The sequence below is a fragment of the Vigna unguiculata genome, chromosome 8 (assembly GCF_037176805.1).
Source record: "Vigna unguiculata cultivar grain cowpea cultivar isolate G323 ecotype 2 chromosome 8, ASM3717680v1, whole genome shotgun sequence".
Classification (NCBI taxonomy): domain Eukaryota; kingdom Viridiplantae; phylum Streptophyta; class Magnoliopsida; order Fabales; family Fabaceae; genus Vigna; species Vigna unguiculata.
This window is the reverse complement of record NC_140799.1, coordinates 22,185,222-22,210,408: the sequence shown is the minus strand read 5'-3', so window position 1 is coordinate 22,210,408 and position 25,187 is coordinate 22,185,222. Positions and strand designations below refer to the sequence as shown.

Genomic DNA, 25,187 nt, shown 5'->3' with positions numbered 1-25,187 from the left:
TTGAGGTTAGATGAATTAATTTATTTGTTCTTTTAATTATTGTTGTGGTTTCTGCTTATCTATGTCCTTTGTTTCTTAATTGAATAGAAAATTATGATTTTAAATCTACACACATGTTAATCATATGATTGAAAAGGTTTTTAAATTCAATTGAGACTTTACTTTGATTTTTTTAGAAACTTTCATTTGATAAAATAAGTTTTTGCCAATAATTGAGACTGTACTTTGATTAGAGGTAATTACTTTAACTAAAATTAGTCAAGACTTTACTTTGATTAATTAAGTTTTCTATTTGGTGAGGAAACAAAGGAATAGACATGATTAGGCATAGTAAAATTTAATTGAGACTGTACTTTGGTTGAATTTACTATGGATAATCTAAAAATTCTCACTTTTAATTGAGACTGTACTTTGATTAAAAGTGAGAATGCCAACAAATGAATTAAGACTTTACATTGATTGATTTGTAAATCAACAACAATAATTAATTTAACAATCATCTCTAGATAACCGATGAAGAATCCTATTTTGAAAAAGTAGTGGAATTGACCTATTTACTATTATTGTGTTTACGATCTTTTATTTGCGTGTCACTTATTCTTTGCGTATCAAAACCCCATATTTTTATAGTTTCTAGTTTTAATTTCACTTTTTATAAGAATCAAATATTTGAGATCAATTCTGTATTCGTTGTGAGACGATTCAGGATTATCTTAACCCTAACTAGTTTGTTCACTACTAACTTGGCAATACTGAAGTTGCTAAAGTTAAGTAGTGGTAATTTGATCGCCTAACGACAGCGATATCAAATTTGCGGCCAATGTAACAAGTCTTCCTCCCATGTTTTAGTTGATGATAACTTGTGTTTTCTTCACAAATTGGACAATCATAGTGTCCTTTCACACTATAGTTGCTCAAATTTCCATAAGCTGGAAAGTCATTAATGTGCACAATAAGAGAGCTCGCAAATTAAAATTCACTTTTCCATATGCATCAAACACCTCAACTCCTTCATCCCATAACAATCGCAATCTTCTATCAACGAAGTTAAATAAACATCAATGCCATTTGCAGGTTGCTTTGGTCCAGATATCATCATAGATAACATCATGTATTTTCTCTTCATAACCAACCAATAAGGCAAATTATAAATGATCAACAAAACCGACCATGAATTGTGCTTGCTACTTAAATTACCATAAGGATTCATTCCATCAGTTGCAAGACCAAGCCTAAAATTTCTTGGATCACTCCCAAACTGTAGGTAGAGTGATGGAGCTTGGTGGAGACATGAAGCTCCAAGTGCAGCGGAAATGATGGAGGAAGCATGGAAGAGTGGAAGGCAAGTTTGTAGGCTCTTGCTTGCAATGGATAGATGAAAGGATGAATGATTTAGAGGTGGTTCTAGCCTAGGAAGGGGGCTAGAGGTAAAAAAGTAAGCTCTCTAAAGATGACTCTCAAGTGGCAATAGTGAGGAGTGTTCTCAACTCAAAGTGTCTATTGCACAAAAAATTCAAGAGTGTCTACAAATGAGTGAAATTTTGGCTTTTATATGAAGCCATTTACACATGAGAAAGGAGAGCCATTGGATGGAGTGGGCCTTGATCTTGGCCCATAGATCAAGCTTGGAGAAGGAGGCTTGATCTTCGCCATTGGATGATGCCTTGGAAAAGGAGGAAGCATTCCTAACCCTTGGATGCTTTGGATCCATGAGGTGTAGAAAGAAGTGTTGACTTCCACTTAGTCCACCTTGGCTCTTTTGATAGCTCATGGCCAAATCTCCTATTAGGCTTAGTCAAGCCCAATTTTATCAATTGAACTACTCATTGTTTTAATTATTATTCTAGAAAGAAAAGCCTAAACAATGGGCCAATATTATTGTTATTCTATTGCTCTTTAAGACACCTCTTCGAATCTTCACATCTTCTTTGGCCCATGTGAAGAGTATGAGAAGCCCATGTGGGTTTGGGCCATCTTGAATGAAGCCCAATTGGATATTTTTTAGCATGCTCCTTGTTATTGAGCCTCTTGATGGGCTTGGGCTTGAAGGTGCATGTGGACCATGTATTGGGCCTTGAGCATGATTTGGGCCTAGGCGTTGCCCAAGGTATAAGCCTTGTTGGGATCACATCATAGAGGGTATCAATTTTCTTCCATTGGGGTGAATCAACTACATGGCGTAACAATCCATCACTTTTTCTTCCATTTGCATGCCACATAAAGTTTTTAGCATCATCAACATTAGCAAATAAACGCTTAAATCGAGGTATAATTGGAAGATACCATAACACTTTTGCAAGAGGACCCTTCTTCATGTTATCTTCATCATCATCATCATCCTTAACTTTGTATTGCGATACTCCACATCTAGGACACTTAGTTAATGTTTTGAACTCTTTTCTATAAAGAATACAGTCATTGGGACAAGCATGAATTTTCTGGTACTCCATACCCATCGGACATATAGTATCTTTTTAGCCTCATAATGACGGGTTGGCAATGTATTACCTTCCGAGAGCATTAGATGCAACAATTCTAGTAACTCACTAAAACTTTTATTAGTCCACCCATTTTTGGCTTTAATGTTAAATAATCTTAGTGTTGCTGACAAACGAGTGAAACTCCTACAACCGGGATATAAAGTCTTCTCTGAATCATCTTTCAATGAATCATACACGTGTACTGTACGAAAATTTTCTTGTCCAATATCTTCAATCATATCTTCCATGCGATCCTCACAGTATGGATTAAACTCTTGACGTTGTATAACTCTTTAGGATATCATCACATAAAAGATGTTCTCGTATCAACTTAACTTCTTGTCGTCTCCCGTTCACACAATTAACACAGGGACAAAAATATTTTCCATTCAAGGCAGTCCCGTGTCGTTCAGCAAATTTTAGAAACTCTTCAACGCCATTCTCATAGACATCACTGATTCGAATTGCATTCATCCAATTTCGATCCATTCTACATGACATGAGAAGTTGGTTTAAATAAATACTATATTTAGTGACTCAACCGGTACTCTTTACTGCTTATGCAAATAGATAAATGAATGAACTTGATAAAATATCAAGTTCATAAAACCAGCCACAAGTAAAAAATCCACTCATATGCTTTGAATTTCAATGTAAATTGTTTTAAGGACTTGACCAATTTTATGTGCACTAAAATTCCAAGAACCAATTAAACACATTTCAATGTAATGAATGAAGTTTGGAGGAACTGACCTTTATCAATGCAAGTGATAATCTTCCAATGGATTTGAATTGCATTCATCTAACTTCGATCCATTACTACACGACATGAGAAGTTGGTTTAAATAAATATTATATTTAGTGACTCAACTGGTACTCTTAACTGCTTCTGCAAATAGATAAATGAATGAACTTGATAAAAGATCAAGTTCATAAAACCAGCCACAAGTAAAAAATCCACTCTTATGCTTTGAATTTCAATGTAAATTGTTTTAAGGACTTGACCAATTTTATGTGCACTAAAATTCCAAGAACCAATTAAACGCATTTCAATGTAATGAATGAAGTTTGGAGGAACTGACCTTTATCAATGCAAGTGATAATCTTCCAATGCAGGTAAGAGCGGCGGCGGAAAACGAGGCAAAAAAAGTGGCGGCCGCAATAGCTCAAGCAACTTCAAAATAGACCTTGTTCCTCCAATTTAAACCAAAACACATTCACTGAACAATATTTTAGCATTTTCCAGCCCCTTGACATTATTAGTGAGATAATATCATTTTGGAATTTAGCTTTTAGCATTTAGCATTTAGCATTTTTCCTCAAAGCATTTAGCATCTGAAATTTTGGAAGTTTGAGAATTATCAATGAATGTTTATATAGAAGTCAAATATTGTAGCTAACCTTTGGCGTATGAATATTTGGTGTTGTTTGTTAGGTCCCCGACATCGGCGGCATCAGCGACATTAAGGTTCGTGGTGCGGCGAACGACACTTCATGGTGCGACGAGGTTTTCGTGGTGGGGCGACAACGGCGCTTCGTGGTGCGGTGATAGCGGCACTTCGTGGCGTGGAGGTGGTCGTTTGTGGTGTGGAGGCTAGTAGACCAAAATGGAAAGGGTTCGTGGCGTGGAGGCATGGAGGCTCATGGTGCGGTGAACAGAGAAGAAAGAAAACGACGAATGGAGCAAAATGGCGATGATGCACTATGGACAAAAACAAAGCGGATGAACAGTGCAAACAAATGCACAGTGAGGCGCGAGAGAAGAACAGTGCAAACAAATTCAATGCACCACTAAATGTTAAAAAGAATACTTCCCGTGTGGTGCCCACACAAAGTCCTAACAATTGAAAATAAAAGACTTCCAAGCATTGTTACGTGAATAGCAAAAAGCCAAATGTTATGAAAGAATTTGGTGGTTGTACCAAATGGTTAAAACAAGAAAACATGTATTATGGTAGCACTTGAATAAAACCAAGGTTAGAAAAAGCTAAGGAAAGAGAACATAAATTTTTAGGTGTGTGGTCCCACCAACCAATCACTCATGGAAAGTTTTTCAAGAAACTAGAAACCCACTGTCTCAACCCGCATGCACTTTACGTAAGGAATATGGTCAAAGCATGAATTGTCTCACCAAGTTTCAAGGTTCTAACATCTCTCTCAAGGAACCCCTAAATTTCTACCATTACACAGGATCAACTAAGACACAAAAATTGCACTACATCAGGATGCCCACAATTTTCGTAAACACTAGTAAAAAAAATATTCCCCTCAATGTAACCAATACTACACCAAAAAAAAGAACTATATATATATATATATATATATATATATATATATATATATAGCCTTGACCCAAAACCCACATTCTGCACCATTGTTGTAGCACCTTGGTGAGCGAAAATGAATGTAGCTCAAACATTGCATCCACTACGAGAACCAGTAACTACAAATGTCCACCGTCATAGCCCGGTTCTATCATCACAAACGTGAAGTGCGAGTCTTCCTTCATCAAATCCCCCATCCAATGCGAACCCAATGATTCAAAACGCGCCCCAGAAACCACCAAAGTGGTCGAAAAGAAGAACAAAGAAGGGAAACAAAACCCCACGCAAACCTAAGATTCTTTCTATATGATTCATACAACACATCCATAGAGAACCAAGAAGAACCCATCCCTCTCACTCGTAGGTTTCCATAAACAGTATACAGGAAAACCTTAGTAATTGTAAAAGAAAATTAAGAAAACATTTAAGCATTATGGTGTGTACATACATCAAAGAAACAATAAGGCCATGCATCAAACAACCAAAGTGCAAAGAAATTAACAAGTTCAGCTGTCCCTAACTTGTAATTCTGGCTAAAAATTAATCCACGGACACTCTTCTTTGCACCAACTTTAATCTCCGCCCTTGATACCTTCTCCCAGCCTTCTAACGCCTTCCTAACTCAACTCTTTTAAGGTTCTAAACTCTCTGATAATAGCCACACGAAATTAACCTAGTCCTCTTTTCAACCCTAAAAATAATTTTAATAAAATAAAAAAGAAAATAATTGAAATCCTCTACTTAATTTTTGTCCTTAAAGTCTAATTAAGACTCATAACTCCCTTCTCTATGTCCAGATTCGTAGAACTCACCTCCAACTCTTCACCTACTCAAATTCTTCCCTTAGAAGGCAAAAAATTAAATATTATGATTTTGCTCTACACAACCACTTGATTATCAAGTTAATGCACAACCAACTCAACCAATTCCTATTTTGTGATAATTTCTATAAATCTAGAAATGTATACTCTCTTATCACGCCCAACATATCATAAAAATAATAAAATTAATTAACACACAATTGCCATACATAGGACTCGAACACAAGTCCTCTCGTACAATCAAGTACTCTCAATCATTTGAGCTAATACTATTCCACATCATAAAGGTTAACATTAATTGTCATAAAGGCTTCCATTACCTGGATTTATTAAATAATTATTTATTTAATTATTTAAATTTCTCGAGTCTTACACAACGCAAGAAGCAACATGGGAGATGGAGGATCTCATGAAGGAATCATACCCAAACTTATTTCCTGGTAAGTGAAATTTTTTAGGATGAAAATTCTTTTAAGTTGGGGGGAATGTAAGACCTAAGAAATTCATATAAATGATAATCAATAAAGTACAAGTAATGGTGAGTTGGAAATACCCTAAGCGAGTTCCTTGATAATCCCTAAACAAAGGATAGTGCTAGTTCAAGTGATTGAGAGTACTTAGTTATGTGAAGGGCTTGGGTTCGAGTCTTGTATGTGTTGTGGTATGTCAATTTAATTATTTTATCTTTTACAAATATATTGTGAATGCGGAAGTAGGACTTAACATGGTATGTTTGTGTGAATTAAACGTGAATTATATGATAGCTTGATTGTTGTACCTATGTTTGATGAGTGTTGGGATGTGAGTTCAAACCTTGGTTGGTGAGAGTTGCTCTTTTTCATCTTTTGGTATTTTTTTATATAAAAGGAAAATCTAGAAACTCTAGAGATTCTCTAGGGGAAACCAGAAGGGTAACTTGGAATCAGTTCAGGGCATTAAAGGCACCATTTAAATGGCCATTGATGCTTAAAGTGTTAATTAATTTCGTTTAATGAGTTTTTTTATTAATTTGGACTGGCAAATTTTAGGAAAAGGAGAGGTTGAGTGGAAATATAGAGGTGTGTAAATGTGGCAGCAAGAGAGAGAAACGAAATTGAAAATTAGGGAGAGAAAGAAAGTGTTGGAAAAGAGTGATAGAGTGGGAACAAGGGTTAAAGCATTGGGGACGAGAAAGGATCATTGAGAGTTCACTAGGAGCAAGCAAACTAGGTAAGGGGAGTTCCTTAAATGTTTATTTTCATTTAATTTTGTATTGGATGATGATTGACATGAATGGTTGAGTTCTCTTTCAATTCGCACTAATTTTCGTGAAAATTTGGGTTTCTGCTCAGAAATTGCCTAACAGCTATGAAGGTCTGCCAGGCGACATAACCATTTTAAAATGGTCTTCAGGGTTTTGTGACGAACCGCCTGGCGACAATAAAGAACCGCCAGGCGATATGCACTCGAATCACATAGTTGTATACGTTTTCGGTGCTTTCTTGATGTGTTGGATGTTCTTCAATTATGTGAGTCTGATCATATGTTTCTAGGCGTAATTGAATTATAATAGATGCTTTTAATTGGAAATTTGATGAATTGGGGTTTGGGTGAAAATAAGGGATCAATATGGATTTGGTTTTGATTGTGAATTATAATGTGTAGAAGTTGGAAATTGATTATTGTGTGATTGGATTGGATGATTAGAAATTTGAATGCATGTTGAACGTGTAATTGTTGTGATTGAATTGGAAGTTGATTTAAGGGTTGGGTATATTACAATTTTTGGCAGGTGCAAGGAAACTGGAAATTTTCATATTCCGATGCACCGCGTAGCGGTATAAAGTGTGCCGCCAGGTGATACGGAGTGGCTAGTAGTGGTTTGCTGTGCTTAGTGGAAAAATTTAGATTTGTGATTACTTGGGATGGTTTTTGGGTACGAGATTGAGCGTCATTGTATGATTTATAGGTGTGCATTTAGTGATATTGATGCATGAGTTTAAGTTATATATTTAATAGGGAACTTGTAGTAGAAGAAACACTATTCATTTTGATAAACTAATTTTATGTCTTAAGTCTAGAAATGACAAATTGGAGGTCTTCCACTTGTATATGAAAGCTACTAAGTGAATAAAATAATTATTGCGATATTTATGTATGTGTTGGTTGACGATAGAGTTGTATGAATTGTGAAATGAAGCATGATGTTAATGGTTGCAAGAGTGGTATTAGTTGTGTGATGATGAGATTGTATGCTTGATGGTACTGCTGGACTTAAGAGCACATGTTTTCTATATATGCTTGAATTTTTTCAAGTGATGTAGTATCCTAAGTTTGAATGCTTGAGTGCTTATGATTCATTGGTACTAAAGAATTGTGATGATGAATTTTGTGGCATGTGAACTGTAAATACGAATTTCGTATTCTGATTGTATGATTGGTATGCCTGAATGTGCTAGAAAGCGTGTGGTTGTGCCTAAACCAGTAGAAACCTAATTTACTGGTGTGGCACCTAGCGGCACGGGATGCTCCACCAAGCGATAAGCCACCAACAGAGGAATCATTGGGCGCATGGCGCCTAGCGGCGGGGGGGTTACCGCTAGGCAATCTGGGGCACATTTTCGCATGGCAGCGCCAGGCGATAATGCACGAGCGGGGGTTTGTTGCATATGGATTTGCACGAGAGATGTTGATGGCTTGGTCAGGGATATGCTGGATTAGTTACGAGCGAGGAGGTTCGTAACGAATATGTGAGATGCGTGTTTGAGGCAGGCGGGGAGGTCCGTATCTTTTGTACTCCTGTATGGGGATACGAACGGGGAGGTTATGTTTCGTGCTCACACTTGAGGCTACTATGAGCGGGAAGGTTGATAATAGGTGTACACGCATGTTGAACTACAGGCGGGCAGGTTCGTAGAGCTGGACTACGGGTGGGGAGGTTTGTAGGGTTGGACCACAAGCGGGTAGGTTCATGGGAGCATGATAATCCCTAATGACCAAGGTTGTAAATGGATCTTTCTCATATAGGTTATAAGATTGTTGTGAGAGCTAATATAGAGAGGTCAATAAAGGAAAATTGGCTAAGATAGATCGAGTGAGGGGTAATTATTATTATTCATTGAGTATATTATATTTTTTCTCAGCTCACACTTTCTATTTGTGTTTGGCGATGATCGCGTGACTTGTCATGCGGGAGCGGATATGAATCCAGGTGAGCATGCTGATGCGTAAAGACTGACCGGGGCAGACTGTGGGATGATTTACTCTATGTTTTAATTTTCAGACATTTGTAATAAACTTTATAAGGTTTTTCCCTACTATGAGCTTGTAATAATGATGTCACAAGGTAATATAACTGCAACGATATAAGTTTTAAATTTTCACGTGTTTCAGAACCTTATTTACTATCTTGACTTTCAATAAAATTATATTTTGTCATGTAATATCCACCTAGGATGTTACATTTGGTATCAAAGCATATGATTTCAAAATGATTTTTGGACTTTGGGGAGTGAGCTTATCGTGCTTGTGAGCTTACATTTGAGTAGCAGAACTTCTGGCATATTTAAAGAATCATTGATTTATAAAATGAGATTTTAACATGAAATAATGATCTTAAAAATAATCTAGAAGAATATGATAAATATCATTGTACAGTAGAATGGAGAGAGTCATTAATATCAGTATCTTACTTTTTTTGTTATATTTATACTTCAATAGTTTGTTCAGAACCACCACTTGAGGGAACAATATCTAAAGGAATAACAATAGGTGGTGGTGGACTCTTTTTCTCTTTCTCCATCCAACAAATCTAGAATGATACAATTAGTGAAACCACATAGGGTACTCTTTTTTTCTCTTTCACATATGAAAAAAATCCCATAGATTCCACCTTAATACAATAATTTTTCATTATGGTGATGCAAACTATCCAATTGATATAAAAAATAAAGCAATGTGAAGCTAGCTTGGATCTAAAATTAAGTCAAGGTACATGAAATTTGACTTTATTTGATTATTACAAACAAGTATATCAACTCATCTTAATTCTATTATTTGAATTCAGGGTTGTGGCGTAACCACACAAACATCGAACTCAATTATTCATAGGCTATGCCCCAAAAAAAAAGAACAATTATCAAGCTCAGATTAAGGAATTGTTTACTTAAAATATCACTACCAATTAAGTCATATAAGGGAAGGTGTTGTCTATTATAATGCAACCACTAGAGTCACACAAATCCTTGTCCTAGGGCTTAAAAAAGAAGATTCGGTTCAAACACAAATGGTGGTCCAGCTTTGTCCTTCCATAATGTAAGACCTGTGAAATTTAATTAATTAAATAAACAAATAATTAATAAATGTGGGTAGTGGGAGCCTTTATGACATTTAATGCTGGTTGTTGTGACGTGGAGTAGTACTAGATAAATGGTTGAGAGTACTTAATTATGTGATAGGACTTGGGTTCAAGTCCTATGTATACCAATTATATGTTATTTAATTTATAATTATTTTAATAATGTGCTGGATCATGATGAGTGATAACATAATTATAGAATTATGTGAATTATCATGAAACATGAATTGGTTAGGTTTGAATCTTGGTAGACCCACATTAAACTTTCTTTTTGCTAGAATTATGTTGGCATGAATATGAAAATCCATAAAATCATAGCAGCCAAGGGAGGGCTGGAAAACCATCATAAGACAAACATTGAATGACTATTAAGCTAAGTTAAATGCCAATTTTCGTTTTAGAACATTAACATAACATCAAGGCACCATTAAAAGACAAATTTTGGCTGAGAAGAAGGGTTTTGTGCTTGTCATTGTGTCATAATAAGAGGAATACGAAATTGGAGAGTGATCAAAGAGGAACTCCCAAGAATCTCCATTTTTAGCAAAGGAATCCAAGTTAGGGGAGCTTTACGCGTTAACTTTATTTTAAGTCTGATTGGCATGCTAAATAGAGTAACCTTACGTGTTAATTCCATGTTTAAATCTGATTGGCATGCTAAATAGAGTAACTTATTTAATTTTAAGTTTGAAATGCTAAATAGAGTAACTTATTTTATTTTAAGTCTGAAATGCTAAAGAGAGTAACTTTACGCGTTAATTTTATTTTAAGTCTGAGTGGCATGCTAAATAGAGTAACTCTACGCGTTAATTTGATTTTAAGTCTAAAAGGCTAAATAGAGTAACTTTATGTGTTAATTTTACGATTAAGTCTGATTGGCATGCTAAATTTAGTATGATTATGCTTGAGATTTTATTCCATTAAGTTAGTATTTCTAGAAATTTCCAGAAACTATCTGGCCGACGATGAACTGCCGCCAGATGATTGTTTCCTTTCTAGGCCATTTTGGGTTCTTGTAGAGGAACCGTCTGCAAAAAATTATCATTAATAGACTGTTTGACCAACGTTGATCTGCCCTTGCCTAGAGTTGACTAGTTGACCAGTCTTGACCCTTTGACAGTCCATTGAGAGACTGCCATGTGTCAAGGTAGTCTCTCTCTCTCTCTCTCTCCAGAATTAGGGTTTGGTTGCCGTGAGGGTTACGGCAAGGTACGTTTCGCAGATTCTGATTAGGGCCACTAGTTCTTCGATGGAGGACCCGTTTGGCATTGTGTTTGTTGTTGTTGAGGTACGAACGACGCGAGGTATGCACTACAGCGAAAATGGTGGTTTACAAACAGTGTAAGTGTAGGTTTCACGTGAAAGTGGGATGGTGCACGTTGGTGCAGGATTGCTGGTAGTTCTGGGTCCATTCCGGCAAGTTGCGGGTGTAGAACATGAAGTCGTGTGAGTTTGAGAGATGCAACAATGCAGGTCGAGCTGCTTGCAGCGCGACGGGGTGACGGCGTTTCGGCGTGAGCACAACGTGGTGGCTGCAATGGAAGCGATGCATGTCGACGACGGCATGGGGGTGAATGTGGTCGACGTAGTGACTGACAGCGAGAATGATTCAAGGATGGTGCAGCTTGGTGGCAGCATCATTCGTCAGAGAAAATGATGGTTGCGGTTCCAGCAAGTTGCAGAGGTGGTCGGAGGTGGTGGCTACGACATGGTGAGGGTGAGAGAGGAGGAAAAATTAGGGTTAGGGTTTTGGTTGTGTGAAGGAGAGAGGGTGATGAGGTGTCACTCTATGATTGGTTATTTTAGTGAGTGCAGGATTGAGGATGTGGCATGTTTTAATTGGTTAATTTAGTAAGTAGAGGATTGCCACATGGCGTAATCTGGTGGATTGGAGCTTAAGTGACATTAGGGGTGCAGAACAGAAATAGAAAGTACAATTGCAGAAGGGGGTGTAAACATGAAAATTGGAGGTGTAGTTAGCTCTAGAAATATCCCTTCTAAGAAATAGATAGTCCAATTGTAGAAAGGGGTGTAAATATGAAAATTGGGGGTGCATTTAGCACCTGAACTCTTCCTCTCCAAAATTCTGATTTTGGGACTTATTTTTTGACTTGAAATATTCACAATTTACACTCTTAAGGACCTAAATTAAATTACAGTTGCATTATTAAACTCAAGAATATCCAATAATATAGTAAGAGAAAAATGATATTAAATCCCCAAAATTTAAATACTTAATGAGAGCAAAGGTTCGACTCATCATACCCTCCAGGCAGTTTGGAAGCGGGCAGCGCCTAGCGGTACGTGTCCCCCGCCAGGCGATTTTACTGCAACAATATTGGTGTTCTTACTCTTGACGTGCGTGATCTACAAAGCTTTAGTGATTGTTTAAAGAACGACTTGCTGGTGTTCCTTGAGTTGTGGCTTAGAACGTATCCCTTGAGTTGAGATCGAGATAGGGGTTAAGCATGTGATATTCCTCGAGTGTGGCTCGAAATGGCATCCCTCGAGTTGAGCTCGGGATGACGGATGAACACGAGGAACCCTTGACTTGAGCTCGGGTTGGCGAATGTTGTCGGAGTGAGTGTACTGCTTGTGGCCAGTACGGATGGGTCTAGATGGATTACCCTCCTCAGTGATTAGTTGACGAGTTTGGTAGTCTTGGGACGTTACGAACTATGTTCGTATTTGGGAACTTCACCTGGCGTTATGGTGTGTGATCCGTAGCATGGTTTCCCGCACGTGCTCTATCGGTTGTGGCCGATAGGTATGGCAGCAAGACATCTTGAGGTAGTCACTAGAAGACGTAGAACACGGTTAACATGGTTGTGGCCAAGTGGTATGAAATCAAAGGATGGAATTCCAGTGGTTTGATTGTGTGATATATATATATATATATATATATATATATATATATATATATATATATATATATATACATATATATGTGCTATAAAATATATGGTTATTTTGTTAGCTCACTCTATCTGCTTGTGTGTGGCGATGATCGTATACGCGGTATACGTGAGCAAATGATGTTGCAGGTGGGACTGGTGAGGCATAGAGCCGGAGTTGGACTAATTTTGGGAGATTTTTATCAGAGCTTTTATGTAGTTTTATGATTTCAAATAAATTGTAATTATGGATATTACTGGACTTTTTGATAATTACGATCTTACTTATACTTATGGATTTTTGTTTATTATTGAAAATAGTAAAAGTTCTAAATTTCACTTGGGAAATGAAATTTTATTAATTGACATTAAATTATTATTTCTTTATTTTATTAATTAAATTTGTAATATTCAGCCGGGATGTTACACATAACACTCTGAACCTCTCTTAAAATAACATTAAAATAAAAGTAAGAGTTTCTTCAAAGTTTTAGATTGAATCTCTCAAACTATAACATTATGCCCAACTGGTACGAACAAATCAACAAACAATTCTTGGGCATCGTTCGATAAAACAATAACTACCCACGAACAATGAGTGAATCATATGAAGGAAAAGGAAAAGGGACTAACCAGAAAATGAGAGTTGCAGAAGCGATGGGTGTGGGAGAAAAATGGTAGGTCACAAGAGAACAACAAGTTCAACTAAAAATACCAAAAACCCAACTTTAACATCAATCCAAACTGAATACATAAAGAAAATTACAAATTTCTCATTGTGATTGACATCCCAATGTTAATGGAGCTGCATTGATCACCGATTATAGGGCACTTTGAGGAAGGTCAGTGAGCAAGGAAGCAGCAAAACAATGGGCGAAACTATGAGGATGAAATGAAAGGAAGCAAAATTTGAAGAGTAACAGGAATCGATAGACGAGGATGTTAGTGAGGATTAAGAGCTGAATCAATTAGAAGTAAGAGGAAAGAAGAACGCAAGGATGAAATGAAAAGCGCAACCACGGAGAGTTTTTTTAATCAATTTAACTTTTTAATAATTTATTTATTTATAATCCGTATGTAATATTATTGAATGTTTAATTTACATAATTAAAATTATTATTATGATTATTTTATTTAGCTGGTGATATCTTTTATTATATATATATATATATAATAGTTTATTTTACTTTAGTAAAGTTAAACTATTTAATCTAATCAAAATATTTAAAAAACTAAATAATTTAAAATAGAAATGATTCAAAATCATCTGAACAAAAGGTACAAATTTTTATTTCTTTATTTTTGAGTTTCATAGAATGAAGTGGTACATATATTTTTTAATCTTTTATTTTAAATAATTTTCTATTTTTTTAACGTGAATATTTGAGTTTTTTTCTCCAATTTAGAGAACTTGAAATACAACTCAACAAAATAGGACTCTGGAAATTTTGACTTCTAAAAAATATTTTAAAAACAAAAATTGAATAAAATATTATTTTGTATTTGAAGAATATATTTCTATTACAAAAAATACAAAAAAAAATGATACATATAACTAGAAAAACCACTAATTTTCTTCATATGATGTCTAAGTAAGCATTTAACTTAGCAAGTAAAAGTCAAACCAAATTATACCTATTACACAAAAGTGGTCAATTATTTTCAATTGTATTAAATTCAAAATTGTCAATACCTATTGTATGAAAAAAAAATCAATGACGAACTAACTCGTAACTAATATTATTTTACATGTGAATGTTTAGTGACACAATTAAATATTAAGTTTTATTTTTCAACTAAAAACAATAAACATTTAGCAACCATTAAATTTTTGGATCTTAATATAACATATAACCATAAACCCTAATCCTAAGTCTTAAAACCCTAACTCGTAAATCCCAAACTCTAAACACGCACATCTAATGCAATTTTAAAAATATTGAATTTAGCAACCCAAAAAATTTGGTCGCTAAATGATGTGTTAATATTTAGTGACCACCGCATATTGGTCACAGATTGATACGTTAAAAACACTACATTTGCGACCAAATAATTTTCAGTCGCTAATTACCATGTAATAAATATTTAGCGACCACCAAGTTTTCGGTCTCTAACTATAAAATTATACAAATTTAGCGACCACCATACTTTCGGTTACTAATTCATGCATTAAAAACATTTTAGTTAGCGACCAAATATCTTTCAGTCGCTACTCGTCATAAAAAACATATTTAGCGATCACCATGATTTCGGTCGCTAATGGAAAATTTATTCAATTGCTAATGTGGTTGCTAAAAGGTATACGTTCATTTGTATAAATATAGCCACCGATTTAGCGACTAAATTTTAGCAATTATATGTTAAGGTCGCTATTTCAGTCGTTGATAAAATTTATGTAAGTACAATAGTATTTTGTCGCTATATTGGTCACAGATTGCAACACAAATCATTCAGTGGCTAATTCGGTCGTAGATAGCAACCTATATTTTTCAGTCGCTAAAACATTTATTTCTAGTAGTGATTGATGTATATCTTTTTAATGATGTCTTTAGTGTTATTGATGCTCATGCTGGTTTTGCTCATACTGGTTTACTCATTGGGGAGCTCTAAAAGGTAAGATCAGACACTACTCTTCTTATTACGCACCAAGTAGTTTTCAACCATGATATGGATCAAATATTAGTAAGTCTCCTTTTGCTCATGTTGTTGTGCTTCGCCAATTGTAATCTTAAATTTGTAAGTTATCTATGTGCTTGGTTATTTCTATGTGCCTAAATATTAGTAAGTTATTAAAAAACTTATCCATGTGCTTGTTAAAGGTTATGAGGGACGATATGATAATCCACCTTCTTAAAAAAGAAGTCCCACGTTAGTGGAAACTTAATTTGAACTTACTTTTCATGTCATAAAAGAAGTCTATTTCTCTTGGAACACATTCTAAAGTTTTTTTCTTTTTCATTCTTTTTGCTTTCTTGCTTGAGAGAAGAATTAAGAGAAAAAAGTAGTTTCTCCTTTAAGAGAAGGTTATTTTCTCTTTTAGGAGTCTCTGTATTTGTTTTTCCTAATTTTAAGAAAGGGACTGTGATTGTTTTTTCCTTGGGACTAGAAAGAATGATATGTAATTTTTCTTTTTTTTAATAAAATTACATTCTTTGTTTATTATCTAATTTGTTCCTTTTATTTTCATCTTTTATTTTAATTGTGAGCATTTGTGTTGTTACTTCGATACCTAATACAACCAAGAAAGTACAATGATCTTGTTGATTATGGACTGAATTTTAAAGCTCTGGTGGTTTCAGATAAGACCTCCATGGAAATGGTGCAGCAATGGTCATGCCAGTGAAAATTTAAGCAGGCCAACAGAATCTCTAGGGGTGACTTTTATTTACAAAATCTCCACAAGGTTCCATAAAAAAAGGAAAGAGAAACCAACAAAGTGAGCTTACATATCTATAAACTATTTTGCACTAAGGCTTTTGGGTGGTGGGGCATTACATTGGTATTGGTTATTTCTTTGTTATGTCAAGGGTCTGAATTCATAATGAGTTGATAGAAACTAAAGTATGAAATTATGAATGAAAGGGATGATTTCTTCATGGGCATGCTTCTATATTAATGAAGAGTAGGCTTGATAAGAGTTATTGTTGATGTATATAGATCACTGAGAGGTTTAGTCTTGAATGACAAATATATAGATCATTTTTGTTTTTGAACATAATCCTTCTTGTCAATGGCGGATCTACATGGGGGCAGGGAGGGGCCCTGGCCCCCCCAAAATTTTTTTTTTCAGTTTATATATATATATATATATATATATATATATATATAATATAATATAAAAATATAATTTTTTTAAAATTGTAGGTAATGCATATTAGAAATTAATACAAATTAAATTTTTTATTTTTTATTTCTTTTATTTAAACATAACATTTAATATAAATACATAATAAAACATAAAATTAAATATAATAAAAAATAAAAATATTCAGGTTTAATTTTTCTTTTGGTTCCTGTTTTTATTTAAAAATTGATACTAGGATTAGGTTAATTACACCAATAAAGTAAATTATTCATATTAAGAATCTCAATTTTAATGAAAAGATCATTGATTTGGTTGGAGGAATTTAACGAAATTTATCGTAAAAGACCGAATTACATCAGTTTTTCAAAAATCAGAACCAAATTGAGATTAAAAAAACATTAGAGGACCAACTTAACATTTTTAAAGGAAAGCATGAATTAAAAGAGTAATTAAACCAAATATTTATTGACATAATTTTTATTTTCCTTTTCATTGTCTTTTTAGTTTTTCACAAATTGTAATAATCTCTCACTCTCATATGTCTTTTTTGTTTTGTTTTTAAAGATAAAAAATTAGACATAAACTCATTATATTTCTCATTTATCTTCTTCCTTTCTCGTCCCTTGTCTTAATTGATAATGAAAACATTATTTTTTTATCTCATGAGCTTTTTGTATATTCATTTTTTTTATGAATATAGAAAAAATAATAATGTATTATGTATTAATAATAATGAATATATTTTTGTTTTAATAATTACGTGTCTTAATTTTTTATTAGATTATGATCAATTATTTTTTAGTATTGTTTACAAAAAAGGTATATTGATAAAGAATGGAAGAATAAATGAATCGTTTAAGAGTGATGAAAGGAAATTATTGACTAAAACAAGATAGATTCTACCTCTTCACATATGTTGAAGTATTATACTAATAAGTCATTTTTTGAAGCATTATACTAATTATCGAATCTAATGATCTCAAAATTATATTACTTTGGCCCCTCCAACACTTTTCGTCAAGATCCGCCACTGCTTCTTGTAAAATGTCACGTTTTCTGATTCATACTTATTTATATGTTGATTGATTACAGATAAAACTTGAAATTGAACCTAGATAAAAATTAATAAATATTTTTAGAATTTTCAAAAATTAAAAAAATATATATTTTTTTAAACATTTTTTGACGATTTTTAATTATTAAAATATTATATATTTTGTGTTGGTTTTAATTGCCAAAATATATTATGATATATTTGGTGATCCTTTTTAACTATCAAAATGTGTTATATTTTATGACAAATTTTAACTTTCAAGATTTGAAATATTTTATGACTGTTTTTAACCGTCAAAATGTGATATATTTTGTGATGTTTTTAACAGTTTTTTTCTTTTTTAACAACACAAAGTTTGAATATTTTTGTCACAAAATGTCTTTAATATATTTTGTGATATTTTTTAACGATTATTTTAATCGTTAAAAAAATTATTTGTAACATTTTTAACTATTAATATTTATAATTTTGACCTTCACAAATAAAATTGAAAGAAGGCTACAGGCCATTTACATGAATATTTTGTGATAACACATTTGTAACATCATGATAATGATATCTCTTTTGCTAATATACAATTTTCTTCAATTTTATATTTTAATCGATTACTTTTAAATTAAATAATCATTTTAACATTTTATCCTTTTAAGTTATTGTTGATTTAGATGTAATAATATTTTAAAGGAAAAATATTTTTAACAAATTTTGTTGACAAAATTTTGATAATGCACACGTGACATCTCAATGGATGAAATAAGTGTTTAATGTGACTTTGAAAGAGAAGAAAAAATGTTTGGTGTCTTGAAAAATAATTTTTTTTAAACTTTGTTGAAAAAAATATCATTATCCTATTTTAAATGATATAAATTTAGGTTTAATTAATGATTTAGTTTCTCTAATATTTGTTTGGTTGAATTTGGTCCCCTTATTATTTGTTGATTCAATTTAGTTCTCGAATTATTTGAAAAGGTTCAATTTAGTCATCTTCGTTAAGTTGAAATTAACACGTGTAGGTACACGTGTCAAGCTGTGAAATCTTAAATTTTTTCTAATTTTTAATTTTTCTTTTAAAAGTATATAAATTGTCACGTGTCAGGTTACCATCGTGGCACGTGAAAATTTACAGTCGTGTCACATGACCGTGGTTATTTTTAATTTATTTCTCTTTTTAATTTTTTTTTCAATTTAATATTCCTAATTTTTAAAACAATTCAATTTTGTCATCTCCAATTTGAGAACAAATTAGTAAATAAGCTTAATTACAACTTATATATACATGTTAAAATAATTTTTTTGATTTTATACATCAAATCACTCCATTTAAATACTCAAATTATTTTATTTATTACATTTTTATCCTTGTAATTTTTTATATTTTAAATTTTTTTCACTTATAAAATTAAAATAATTTGAATATTTAAGTGTAGTGATTTGATATATAAATTCAAATTTAAATAAGTAATTATACCTTAAATTTTTACATTTCAAATTAAAATAATTATATTCTCGTTTCATTTAAATTAGATTAATTACTTAAAATGATAAAAAAGGACACACATCCATGCACTAGTTTTCATAATTATTCTACTCTCCGCAACCTAAAAAGTGACATGTGACACATAATTTGATTACATCTTTGCAAAGTGAAGTTCTAATCCATTGGCAAGAATCTCATACAAATTGGGGGACGAACCTTAAACAAAGCAAGAACAGATGAAGGGAGAATCCACAGTCCATCTCCACAGATCAAACCAGAAGCAATTGCTGGAATCATCAAAGTAGCCTTCTTGGGTTTTAGTGTGTGCCATGCATACACAATTAAACTACCCACACACATGTCAATAGCAAAGTATCCACCTATAACAAAGGGCACAGCCATTGCCATTGGAAGTGGGATCCATCTCCCAATGTTTTTGGGGTTAAAATCTCTCACCAAGTTGGCTACCACAGAAAATGCAAAGAACCCACAACACAGCTTCAGACAATAGTGGGGAAGCGCAGAAAAGCCTTCCACACCAAGAATCGCCATGTTTCTGTAAATGATGGCATATGGGGCTTTGTATTCACCGTCTGGGTTCCCCACATCGAAAGCCTTGTAGAAAAGGAAGAATGTGAGAGGAGCAACAACACAACCTATCGCTGTGCCAATAGCTTGACCAAGAAGCATGGATCGAGGGGAAGTGAAGGTGAGATGACCCGTCTTGAAATCTTGCATCAAGTCAGAAGAGGTGGAAACCAGAGACTTGATCACGCCACAACCCACGAGTCCCGCAACCACGCCGTGGCTTTTTCCACCTAACGCAGCGAGCACAAAGAGAGCCACTTTGCCGTAGTTATAGGCCATGTTCATGTCAGTTAAGCCAGCACCGTATGCGTTGCAGAAGCTTAGAGTTGGTGCTAGAAGATACGCAACCACCACATAGTACCACTTCACCTCAGGGAAAATGAAAGGGATTGCTGTTACAGAAATGGCAGAGAACAGTATGTACCCTGACAATGCTAACCACATTGGAATGCTTTCTCTTACAAACACTTCGTTGCGTTTAATATCATCATGATCCTGCTGCTTCTGCTTATCTGAAATTGAAACTGCACCCAATATTGTATTCGTTTTCAATTATGACTTACACAAACTATAAACCACTTTCAGCTTACGTGATTTTTTATTCCTCCTTTCCATGCTGGCATGGATATTTGTGGCGGTAAAAAGCAAAATTTTGGCAAAATTGTACAACCCATCACCGAGGATCAAGGCTATGGAAATAAAAACCTGCATCAAGGAAATAGGGGAAGGTTACTTAAGGCCAGAAATGGAAGAACTTAGATCAAATTAGATTCGAGAGTCCAAGTTCATTTCTGACCTTATAACCATTAAGACTCTTCATACTACTTTCTGATATACTCTCAGGGAACCATTGTCCTTTTAGTCCTCTAATCAATGGCCACATAATGCCCCAAGAGAGAACAGCACCAAAAAGTAAGGATAAGTTGACTATATGGGAACAAATCATTCCTGCTCCAACGTAAGTCATGCTGAAATCAAAGTAGAATCTGCAGAATTCACACAATTTAATCATGAAGGGCAATTATTTCATGGTTCACAGTCTAGAAGAAAGATGAAAGCACGCACGAGTTTTTCCATGCTTTCAATCCGAAAGTAGGAAACTGAACGAATCCACATTGCTGCCCACCAGCATAGAACCATTGGAAGAAAGACCAAAGGAAACTGAACGAGAAGAATTTCATAAAACCATGAACCTGCTTCCTGTGAAAGATGTAAACTAGTTTTATACGTATCTACAAATTTACTATGTTTAACTTCAAAACGATTGAAGATGAAACATAAAAGCTTATTCATACTTTGCCATCTTATCTCCTTTTGGAGTATGGAACCCATTAATAAGGACGGCTGTAGCAGTTCCACTTGGATAAGTCAATTTGTAATCTATGATCATCAACTGTTAAATATCATACATTGGATCAGATCACGCACCAACACAATTCAAGTTCCTCCCAACCAAATTCTTCATGAAACAGAATTTTCATCACATCTACATTGAAAATAACAACCATTGAAGGATATTCATTACAAGAAATACCTTCCTAAGAGGAACCAAAATCGCTAGCCCGACAAAGTATGTTACAAAGAGAAATGCTGTCATCCAGCCAATTCCAGGCTCCTTGGTGATTGGAGTGTTCCCCGGTGTATCAACCCCTACTTGCTCATACGTTTTCCTATTCAAACCCAAGAGGTGAGACCCAAAACCACCTACATATAATCAAGTAAAAGTTCAAAAACCACATGAACAAACACAATCACTTATTCATTCATATACACAAAAAGTTATAGAATTCACCTCCAAAAGAAGTGCTGTAGCATGCAACAGCACAAGTTTGAATTATGGTATTCTCCTGTCTAGTGAAAGGTGTTGTAACAACATTAGCTTTTTCAAGCAGCATAGTCCAAGTTCTAACAAGCACAAAACCAAGGAGAGCAGCTGAAACATTCAGATTTGGAACAAGTCCGGTTGAGAGATTCAGCTTCATCACAATTACACTATAAATGATACCAATGAAGAAGCTAGTTATTAGTCCTCGAATTGTGATCTGACTTCTCCATGATGCCATGCTACTCTGGTCCTCTGGCTTCTCTAGTTCAGCCTTTTCAATGTCATCACTGTCACAGTTCTGAATCTCTTCTAGTTCTTCGTGGTTTGAAGTGCTCATTGAACCAATCTTCCAAAAAAAAAATTAAGTGACACGGTTAGAAAGGAAACAATTGCATTCAAGTGTCTACCCTGCTACATCTAACTTGGTATCTATATTTAACTCGCAATAAGTCACAATTTAGAAATGTAGATTTGATGAACCATAATAGATATGACTAATACATCTTCATAAAACCTGAAGTGATACAGAACAAAAGAATGAGAAAATCCTCTTTTCCTCTTTAGCATCTCTGTTTTAAGAAGTATCCATATATTGCAAAGAGAGAAACTCCAATCCAAATGGGGTAACAAGTTATAATTTGTAGGAGCAAATTCGAGTCACCCACTTCATTATAAGAAATAAAGTGACAGAAACACAAGAAATGACAAAAAGTTCTTCCTTTTGTGCCATATAGGCACACACATGTATGGAAACAGATAAATTTAAAATATTTCCTTTAAAAATTCTCTCAAAATCTAGTAGAAAGAAAGACAAATACTTTTTTCAAAATAAGCTAAAATCAAATGTCATACCTCAAATTTTCGTTTTGGGTGATAAAAGAATGGACTTCAACGACAGGATGGTGGAAATTGAAAGCAGTGTCGTCGCAAGAACTCAAACCTCGAATGATCCGAAAAGAAAAAATGTACATGCATCACCTTCCCCAATTGAAGAATCCAAAACCTCCGAACGCTGTACACGACCACCAAACAGCGGGGTTTGGTGTGCGTGCTGTTGTGATGAGTAAACTCAAAATGGGGCAAATTAGAATCTCCCAAACCCTCCCGAGGCTTTGATAATCTTGTCACAATCAACCTCATAAGAGAGACTGCACAAAGATTCGCAATACAGTGCAATATTTATGCCGGTGCTTAAAAAGGAAAAAAGAAACAAAAAAAGGGTATATGCCATCTAATTTAACAAACACTTCACCAACTTTCATTGTACTAGTGCAACGCAAAGCTCAAGTTGCTGTACTACAAAGTGTAAAAAAGGAAAAAACGTTTCGATTGTTGTACTGCAGTACGAAAACCATTTTTTTCTCTTTGGTCATAACATAACTCTTCGAGAGTTGAATACGCGTGTGGCTGTGACCACCGAATAAAAACCAAGGTAAAGAGTCATTATTGTTATTTACGTTAGGGGTGAGGCTTTAACATGTAGCCAAGTAAATGCGGACAGGGAGACCCGTTACAGGTCAACCACCGATAAACCCGCGAATGGCAATACACTGCATACGTAAGAAAATACAAACTCAAACTTAAACGCATGGTAGTGCTAAATGTGCTAAATGATAATATTTAATGCCGTTGACAAGCTTTTTTAAATATGATATCATGTTAAAACTGCAATTCATTAAATATATATATTTTCTTTCAAATTAATCCACAAACAAATTCTAACAACTAATTTTATTGTTAATAAAAAAACATTTTTTCTGTTTATAACACAATATATATATATATATATATATATATATATATATATATATTAACATGTGATACACCAAAAATTTTCAAGTAAAAATAATATACATTTTAACTACGATGACATCGAAAAGTTCAACAATCATTTGTTATCATATGAAAATGTATTAAAAAAAGTAAAAGAATACAAAACATGAAAACATCAAATCAAACTTAGGATAAAAATTTTGAAACATAGGTAAATTATACCTATTATGAAAAAAATCTAAACCATTAAACCACATGTATTGTTTTTTATGAATCAAAATTAAATTAGCAAACTTATTAGCATAATGATTTTCCTCACGAAAAACATGAGAAATTTTGAATTATTGTGTTTATAAAAACTATAAGCATCGATGTCATTTTCCTCTAAAACTTCAAGAAATCACTCGTTAATCCAGAAAATCATGACAAAATAAGAAGAATCACTCTCCAACCAAAACCTCTTAAAACCCTCCCTCCAAAATAATTTTCCTAATGATTTATTTTTTGCTTTGATTTATATTACGAAATACCTCCTCATTCCATACTTTTAGTCCTGCTTCAACCTTTTTAATTTTTTCTTCATATCATTCCCCTTCACTCACTGTACAACTATTTCATTATCACTTAACAATTTTTGTAAACCTTATATTCGTTTGCCATGCATCTAAAGTTTTAAACGAATTAGGTCCCCGACCTATAGATGCTATTTTCAAAACCAAGGCAAAATTATCTCATACTATATATTCCAGCACATTGCTTACTATTTGGTTATATAGTTCGAACGACTCTTGGGACATTAGTATTCTATCTTGTTAGGTATTAAGCCAAATACATGAAGTGCTATTAAGTGTTAAATAAAATGTCTATTAAGTTTCTGTTGTAATTTCAGTTTTGAGTGTGCGACTATATATATGCACCTCATTCCTTTGTAAATTGTGACTGTGAAATACAATCAATTTTGTTCCTTTAGTTTAGTTTTCTCTACATCTCATTTCTAGCTAATAGTGGTATTAGAGCCAGGTTCCGATTGAACCTATGAGTAGTTATAAGGCCCAGTGCAATTCGTGTGAAAAGAGTGATTCTTCGATAGAGAAGAGTGGTTTTCTTACGTAATCAAGCAAATCCATAGAAGAACCTCAAGAAGGAGTGGTACTGTCAAGGGAATTTACAAAAGAATGGCTAGAATGGGCAATCTCATAAAGGGTGGTTTGCCAGTGTTTGACAACAACATGTTTGATCAATGGAAGATGAAAATGCTTACAATTTTTGAATATTAAGATGTTGCAAAAATCATCCAAGAAGGTGTAGGAGAGTTAGGCAGCAAGGCAACTGAGGAAGAAAAGAAGAATTTCAAGCAACAATAGAAGCTAGATATCAAGGCACAGTTCTTGTTGTATCAATGTGTAAGCCCCTATATCTTTAACAAGATTTGCAAGGCAACTACTGCCAAAGAAGTGTGGGAGATCTTGGAAAAGACTTATGGGGATGGAGACAAACACAAGAAAGTAAAGTTGCAAGCACTACGAAGGAGGTTCGAATTTCTGATGATGGAAGAGAATGAAACAATTGTAGAGTATCTTGATAAGATTCAAGTGTTGGTAAATGCTATGAAGACATGTAATGAGAATGTCTCTGATCAGCATGTGGTGCATAAGGTCTTGCAGTCTCTACCACCGAGGTTTGATCATCTACTGATAACCATAGAGGAGACCAAAGATCTTGAAACTTTGGAGATGGAGGAACTTAAGCACTCACTGGAAGTGCATGAATATAGGTTGAATGAAAGAAAGTGTATTCAAGAGCAAGCGTT

At 34.1% G+C, this 25,187-nt stretch overlaps 1 protein-coding gene and 1 pseudogene across 3 annotated transcripts; both read right to left on the bottom strand.

The window, feature by feature from the left end:
* Positions 1–976: 976 nt before the first annotated feature.
* On the bottom strand, positions 977–8,223 carry LOC146884239 (uncharacterized; annotated as a pseudogene).
* Positions 8,224–19,276: 11,053 nt separating this feature from the next.
* LOC114195264 (metal-nicotianamine transporter YSL3-like) lies at positions 19,277–23,025 on the bottom strand. Of its 3 annotated transcripts, none has more exons than XM_028085668.2 (8): positions 22,457–23,025; positions 21,572–21,950; positions 21,314–21,483; positions 21,075–21,172; positions 20,845–20,979; positions 20,576–20,765; positions 20,370–20,484; positions 19,277–20,303 (listed from the first exon to the last, which is right to left on the bottom strand). In XM_028085668.2, exons 2-8 carry the CDS (start codon positions 21,939–21,941, stop codon positions 19,366–19,368), a joined length of 2,016 nt encoding a protein of 671 aa, XP_027941469.1. In that variant the 5' UTR covers positions 21,942–21,950; positions 22,457–23,025; the 3' UTR covers positions 19,277–19,365. The 3 variants fall into 3 exon arrangements, with proteins under 3 accessions (XP_027941469.1, XP_027941470.1, XP_027941471.1); XM_028085669.2 differs by having other exon boundaries at positions 19,277–20,291; positions 22,457–23,023; XM_028085670.2 differs by lacking the exon at positions 22,457–23,025 and having other exon boundaries at positions 21,572–21,684; positions 21,785–21,934.
* Between the last annotated feature and the right edge of the window lie 2,162 nt (positions 23,026–25,187).

What these genes read in the sequence shown, in the direction of transcription:
- LOC114195264 (XM_028085668.2), bottom strand. Translation starts at nt 21,941, where the DNA reads ATGAGCACTTCAAACCACGAAGAACTAGAAGAGATTCAGAACTGTGAC. An exon ending in CTACAGCACTTCTTTTGGAG is followed by an intron (nt 21,484 to 21,571) that starts GTGAATTCTATA and finishes GATTATATGTAG; the next exon opens with GTGGTTTTGGGTCTCACCTC. An exon ending in TTGAAAGCATGGAAAAACTC is followed by an intron (nt 20,766 to 20,844) that starts GTGCGTGCTTTC and finishes TGAATTCTGCAG; the next exon opens with ATTCTACTTTGATTTCAGCA.